General features: G+C 46.0%; 1 protein-coding gene across 1 annotated transcript in view; it reads left to right on the top strand.

The window, feature by feature from the left end:
- Positions 1 to 6676: 6676 nt before the first annotated feature.
- The window catches only part of MDGA2 (MAM domain containing glycosylphosphatidylinositol anchor 2), a gene marked incomplete at its 5' end in the record, with an annotated part of 91538 nt that continues 90804 nt past the window's right edge, over positions 6677 to 7410 (top strand). The window contains one exon of the mRNA XM_010191697.1: positions 6677 to 6970. Coding sequence (XP_010189999.1) covers positions 6677 to 6970 — 294 coding nt within the window. The remainder of the gene's footprint in view (positions 6971 to 7410) is intronic.

Raw genomic sequence — 7410 nt, 5'->3', positions numbered from 1 at the left:
GAGATTATCTCCGAGTAATCTCCAATAGGGATTATTTCTTGATATGCAGCTCAAACACTCCTTTGCAGCGCTTTATCCCATAATTACTAGTTATTACCATTAGTCCGTTCTAAGCAGCCTGATCACTCCTCCCAGCCCACAGTCTCCCCATTGCAGCTTTGATAGTCATTGCTTCAGGGCCACGGCTTTCCTCACTGCCTGTTTGGAAAAATACAGAAGTGACAGCCACCCCTGCTTCCCCTGTGCCATGTGTAATCCCCATTAAGAGCTCAGGAGCCAAGCTGTCCCCCCAAAACCTACCTTGCTGTCACCACTTCTAGAGGCTCCTGGTCACCTGCTGCCCCTTTGCATAATCTGCATAAACAGATTCTTGCCTCTACCATTGCCTCTTTGGCAATTAAGTTTTCTGGAGATAGGGACATCAGGATTTCAAAGATCTAGAGTAGACTACTGCTAGTTTGTGTCTATGCAGAATATGCAGTGAATAAACATATTGGGCTTACCCATTTTGGCTTTTTCGTTGGAGTAAAAGGGGACACTTTGGTCCTGTTCTCATTGTCCTGTGGACACAGGGACTGTGCTGGATCAGGGATCCCATGGGATTGCAGTAGAGCAGCCACAGGAGATCAGACTGGGTCTAATCTGGTCCCCTATCTCCAGGAACAGACAGACATATCTGCCTGGGGAGCAGTTCAACAAAAAAAGGAAGAGGACAAAAACACAGCAGTACTTTCTGCCTCCTGACCTTCTGCTGAGTCACCAGCTTTCAGAAGCAAAGGTTGTCTCAGAGCATCTTATTTAAGAGCCAGGAGTGGACATAGATCAGCAGGAGCCCTCTTTTGCATGTGTCTCTGCCTGTTTTCAGAGATAATAATATGTGTTTTTAAAGTAGGTATGACTTTAGTGTTACTGACACAGTTTGTTTGTTTTTCAAGTTACAACCCTCTGCTTTAGGAAATGGATTTAACTGCTAAGAGTATTAACTTATTTTTTAAAGCCACTTGTTGAATGAATAAGGTAATATTTGTTTTTTCAAATACAGGGTTTAGTGAATTTATTATTCTGCACAAGCAGAAACAGAATTGACCTTTATTTGCAGCAGGCTCTGGAGCTGGTGCTGCAGGAGGTGCACTGATGCTTCAGCAGGGAGCACTGAGCCCCTTCGAGACTCTGCCTGTGCCACAGCAGCACCTGCAGAAATGGGGAGGCTGAAACAGCTGCAAACAATTCAGCATGGTGACCAGCACTCTGGCACAGCTGGCAGCACCTTTGCGTGCACACCCTTGTTCACCCACCTTTGCTCACTCATCTTTGCTTCTGCACTCTTGCTTTGGCATCCTTGCTGTAGTAACAAGCAATGGGACGAGAGGAAATGGCCTCAAGTTGTGCAAGAGGAGAGTGAGATTGGATCTGGGGAAAAATTTTCTCCCCAGAGGGTTCTCAGGGACTGGAAGGATCTGCCCAGGGCAGTGGTGGAGTCACCATCCCTGGGGGAGTTCAAAAACCATGTGGATGTGGCACCTGGGGACATGATTTAGTGATGGAGTTGGCAGTGCTGGTTTAACAGTTGAACTCAGTGATCTTAAAGGTCTTTTCTAACCTAAACAATTTTATCATTTTATGATTCTACACCCTTTCCTGCTGTCGTATTTTAACCCTGGCCAGCATCTGAACACCAGGCAGAAGCTCACTCAGTGGGATGAGGGAGAGAATGGGAGGAAAAAGGTAAGAAAGCTTGTGGGTTGAGATAAGAACAGTTTAATGACTGCAATAAAATTAAAATATAATTATAGTGATAATAATAAATTGCAATGATAAGACAACAAAAAAAGTAAGAGAAAAAACAGAACCAAGAAAAACAAGTGATGCAACTGTTTATCATCTGCTGACCGCTGCATGGCCAGTCCCCAAGCAGTGATTACGCCTCCCAGCCAACTTCCCCCAGTTTATGTATTGAGCATGATGTCTTGTGGCATGGAGTATCTCTTTGGCCAGTTTGGATCTGCTGTCTTAGTATGAGAAACTGGAAAAGTCCTTGGCTTCATGTAAACATTGCTTGGCAGCAACTGAAATGTCAGTGTGTTGTCACATTATTCTCAAAACAAATCCAAAACTTAGTCTCGTACTGGCTACTATGATGAAAATGAACTCTATCCCAGCTGTAGCCAGCACAAAAAGCTTAGAATTATTGTTTCCTCCTCAATTCTGTAGCTCTCCTCAGTCCTGCCCCCAATCTTTGTGATTTCTCTGTGAGTATTGCATTGATTCAAGTTTCTTTTGTGGCTTTTTTAAGCTTTATTGCTTATGGAAACAAATCATATATGACCAGGCTGTCAGTTGGTGTGTCACAGTCCCCCACACCCCTTGATATTTTTTGACCCAGATTGGCTAATTTAAGCCAATTTTGACAGTGGAATAAACATCTCAGAGATAATTAAGTACCTGTGATTTTGTGAACATGAATAGATGCTTATTAAAAGGGAAATCCTACCAAAGCCCCTCCGTGAGCAAAGACTTAGTGCTGTCTTTAATTAAACAGCAGAACGTCAATGTGCAAGTGAGGGGCACCCATAGCCACTGTCAGTCAAATGCGATACATGAAAACTGCAGCCAGGCTCCTTATTTATGGCATTGCCCATGAAATTATTTGTTTTAATAGATGGCTTTGTCCCACCTCTCTCCTCCTCTGTTTCCAGTAACAAGAACATTAATAAATACAGTAAACCATAATAATACATTGGCTGGCTTACAGCGTGACAGATAGTGGTTGTGTTGCAAAATGCCATGGGAGAAGATGAGCCAGGGTATTTTGAGGTATCTTTCCATCTGCAGTACTGGTACAGCCTATCTTATCAGCCTGCCTGCAGACCTCGTAGTCTGCGGGCCTTATCTTGGCAGTGTGCAGTTTTTGCCGTACAGTTATCTCTGTTTTTCCAGAAAGAAAACTGAGTTAAAGAGAGGGTAAATTACTTGCTTACAGTTGCATCTTTTTGGCATGCATCTTTTTTCCTTTTTTTTCTTTTTTCCTTCCTTTTTTCTCTTCCTTTGTTTAAAAAAATCTTTTTTCCCTGAAGGTGCATGTCCCATGCTATTCACTCTCCTTCTCCTCGAATTCTCCAGCAGCTACGTGTGGCCATGAGAAGCAGGGTCTGTTCTTTCCTTCATAGTTTTCTGTGGTCTTTCTCCCTTCATAGTTCACTCTGGGTATCCAGATTTCTGAATTTCCACCTCCTCTTGTCCTGAAATGCTGTTTCTTGCAGCTGTCAGAGGCTCCTGAAGCTGCACCTGGTGCCTTCCTGCATCCCCACAGTGGAAGCAAACCTTCATGAGCCTCCAGTTGTACTCACACATCTCTGCTCTCCTTCCTCTCTAAGTCCACCTCGAGGACACGCTAAATTGTCTGTTTACTCTTCTCGTGACAAGTGAGTGATTTCTGAGGCTAAGACAGGGGTGACTTTGCAGTCTGGACCTGTTGCTCCGATGACAGTCTGGAAAGGATGGAGTCATCCTCCCTGGCAGTGCCCAAGGCCAGGTTGGATGGGGCTTTGAGCAGCCTGGGCTGGTGGAGGCCTCCCTGCCCATGGCAGGGGTGGGACTAGGGTGCCTTTAAGGTCCCTTCCAATCCAAACTAGGCTGTGGTTCTCTGAGTCTCTGACAGGCTGCCAGCACAGCATGTCCAGAAATAGGTCTACACAGTCACCAAAGGGAAAACTCATGTCCTGGACTCATCTGGTCCACAAGGTTGCAAAGAGAGCTGGAGATAGTGCTGTAGGCTGGTACACAGCAGATAGCAGAGGTTTTTGCTCTTGACAGCAGGTATTTTGTTTGAAGGCAATGACCCCATGGTCTTGGCCTCGTGGTTGTCACTGTCAGTGAATCCCTGAGACAGGAGAAGGTTGAGCCTCCTCCAGGCAGCTGGAGGTGCTGGAGGGGCAGGGAGCAAGAGGAGAGCTACAAGGGAGCCCGTAACATCAATACCAGCTGGGACACGCGTTCATCAAAGCACATTCATGGCAGGGAGCAGATCCTCTGTGCGGAGGGGAAGGGACCAAAGCAGATGTGTTTTCACTCATCCCGGCAGAGCTGAGCGTTATTTGAACAAAGCTGAAAAGCCACAAGCCAGATAAGCTGGAAAAAGTGCTGAGAGGGAACCTTCTTCCTGCAGGCAGTGTGCTTTCAAACCTTCCTCTCTATTTTCCGTCTTGAAAAAACACCTTTTTCCCAGTTTAGTCCGTGCTTTCACAGAGCTTTGCTTTATGAAGTGGCTGTTTGGTATCTATTAAGTGTTCTCAGATTCAGGAGAGAAGGTGAACAAGTCCCACCATGAGCACCCAGCACAAGGACCTTGTGTTTTGCAGAAAAAGCGTGAGTTGTGGGCATGAGAGAGAGAGAGGGACTCACGCTGGTGGAAAAATGCAGTCAGAAATGCTTGGAGAACCAGAACAGTGCTCATCTGCTCCTTCTGGCATCTTCATGAGTTGGTTCTTCTCTGGGCCTACTCCAAGTGATCCAGGTCTCCTGGGGTTTCACCTGTGCTCAGGACCAGCTATGACACACAAGTGAAAAATAAGAATGTTTTATTCATGTTGGGAATGTTTTATTAAACAGTCTTTTTCTTTTTTTTCTTTTTTCCTTTTTGTTTTTGTGAAGTATAAAATATTTTTCCCTTTACTCTCTTGTGGAAAAAGTTATTTCCACTTTTGTGTGTCCCATCAGATTCAGAAGGAGCTGTTAAAGCCTTCAAAACAGCTGAAAACAGCATTTCAGTACCTATGAAAGTCCCTGATTTAAACTCTGATTCCTGACAGCCTTATCAGGTCCATAGACACGGGGTAGATCTGGGGGAAAACTGGGCCTGTTTCTCACTGGTACGAGTCTATTGTTTCTGTCTCTGGAGACCTGAAAATAGCCTTTAATTATTTTTTCTTGCAGACAGGAGTTACGGTGCAGGCTGTATGTTGTCAGTCCTGGCATTCAAGCAAAATATTTGAGGTCAGGACAGCGTGAAGAGGTGATGCTCCTAGGAGGGACTGCTTTAAAAAACCCCCACAGTGCTCTACATGGTTCAGGACAGAAGACCCATGAGGGCAACCGAATTCTCAGAAGGCACAAAAGTCAAAAGCAGTGTTTAAATGAGGCTTTTCCGTATCTTCACCCTCCACACTGTAGCCCCTGCCCTTCCATAAGTGAGGGCTGGTGGCCCTGAAGGCACCGTGTGTGATCTGCAAGACCACAGGCACCTTCAGAGATGGTGCTTTCGTGTGTGTTGTGCTGAGAGGAGCAAGAAATTGACCGTAAACCCAGTGATAGGGTGGGAATGATAATTGGTCATGGCCAAACCTTTCTCGTCAGAGCTTGCAGTGCTTTGTAATGATCAGATGCTGGCACCTGAACAGCTGCCCCTGATGGGATCGGTGGTGGGAGCTCACTGGGATGCCCACCATGCAAACTGGGATGCTCATTATACAAACTGAGATGCCTATCGTACAAACACTGATACCCTGTGGGCAGTTATCAAGTCTCACTTTTGCATGACCACAGAGAGCAGGAAGTTGGGTCCTTGGCTGTGGGCCGCTCCTCATGTGGCGCTGCCAGGTATTCCTGCCCCAAGGGGACATCTAATTCCTTTTTTGTTCACATATTCCTTCTGGCTTTGTTAGTGCAAATCTCTATGAAAAAAAAGCCATTTTAATAAACCTCCTGTGATAGAAAGGTGCCAACTGCATTTCGGTTTGGAGTCTTGAATTCTGAGCTGATTTCCGAATTGGCACAATTCTCCTTCATTGCATGGCCGTTATGAGCTGGATAAAACCAACAGTCAGTTTTTAATGCCAAATATTCATAAAAAGGAGAGCCATAACTTGCAGTGATAAAGTGCTAGCTGGGACTGGTGGTTCAAATGCTCTGATGTACACTGGGATGGTGTGTGGGCATCTCAGAGAGACACAGGGAGGCAAACAAGTGCCATAGCCAGGACTGTTAAATCTTACTTTCATAGAATCATTAAGGTTGGAAAAGCCCTCTAAGTTCATCAAGTCCAACCCTCAACCCAATGCCACCATGGTCACTAAACCATGTCCCCAGATGCCACATCCACACAGTTTTTGAACCCCTCCAGGGATGGGGACTCCACCACTGCCCTGGGCAGCCCTTTGCAGTCCCTGAGAACCCTTTGGGGAAGAGATTTCCCTTCAGATCGAATCTCACCCTCCCCTGGCACAGCTTGAGGCCATTTCCTCTTGTCCCATCGCTTGTTTCTGGGGAGCAGAAACTGACCCCCTCCTCTCTACCCCCTCCTTTCGGGAGCTGCAGAGGGGATAAGGTCTCCCCTCACCTCCTCTTCTCCAGGCTGAACCCTCCAGTTCCCTCAGCCACTCACTATCATTTGGGTGCTCCAGCACCCTCGCCAGCTCCGTTGCCCTTTTCTGGCCACGCTACAGCTCCTCAACATCCTTCTGGGAGTGAGAGGCACCCCCTTTAACCACTTCAAACAGCTGAGCACCTTGTCTCATAAATGCAGTAGCATTGCAGAGTCTTCTAACATTCGCAGTCAATATACATAGCTGTCTGCGTGTAAGTTGTTTCTTGATACGTAACAATGGCTGTACAAGCAAGAAAGCCACCTTTATATTTTGATGATGCTAATTGTTGACCCGTCTCTCTTTCTCCTTTGAAGTCCCACCCAATTTGACTGTTCCTCAAGAGAAGTCCCCACTGGTGACGCGGGAAGGGGACACGATCGAGCTGCAGTGCCAGGTGACCGGGAAGCCCAAGCCCATCATCCTCTGGTCCCGAGCGGACAAGGAGGTGGCGATGCCGGACGGGGCGATGCAGACAGAGAGCTACGATGGGATCCTGAGGATTGTGAACGTGTCCAGGGAGATGACGGGGACCTACAGATGCCAGACTAGCCAGTACAACGGGTTCAATGTGAAACCCAGAGAAGCTTTGGTGCAGCTCATTGTACAGTGTAAGTACACCCTTATTTTCTTCCCATGTGGTTTTGCTGAGAAAAAGTTGATTTCTTTCTTTTTTAATGTTTTTAACAGAAGCAAGGGTCTCACATTTGTTCCATTTTTTTGATGCTGCGTTGTTTGGCTCTGTACTTCCCTGACTCCACAATTTTAATGTAAATTTAGAAATAAAAATGAAATAGGAGTCCCAATCATATTAAAAAAAACAAACCATGAGGCAATAACTATTTTCCCAGTGCCTACCTCTAAATTTCATGTCACAGGAGCAAGCACATGAGCTAGGAGGACATATTTCCATAAACAGAGATCTGATACTGATCTCATTTGTTGATACTGTGTAAAGCAAGAAAAAGAAAGGAGAAAAAGAGCTGTTCCATCGTCGCTGATCTGCACACAGAGCTGCATCGTCTGCTCTGCCTGAGTGTGAACTGTCAGC

The sequence above is a fragment of the Mesitornis unicolor genome, unplaced genomic scaffold, assembly GCF_000695765.1.
Source record: "Mesitornis unicolor isolate BGI_N332 unplaced genomic scaffold, ASM69576v1 scaffold849, whole genome shotgun sequence".
Taxonomy (NCBI): domain Eukaryota; kingdom Metazoa; phylum Chordata; class Aves; order Mesitornithiformes; family Mesitornithidae; genus Mesitornis; species Mesitornis unicolor.
This window is presented reverse-complemented; position numbering and strand designations above follow the sequence as displayed.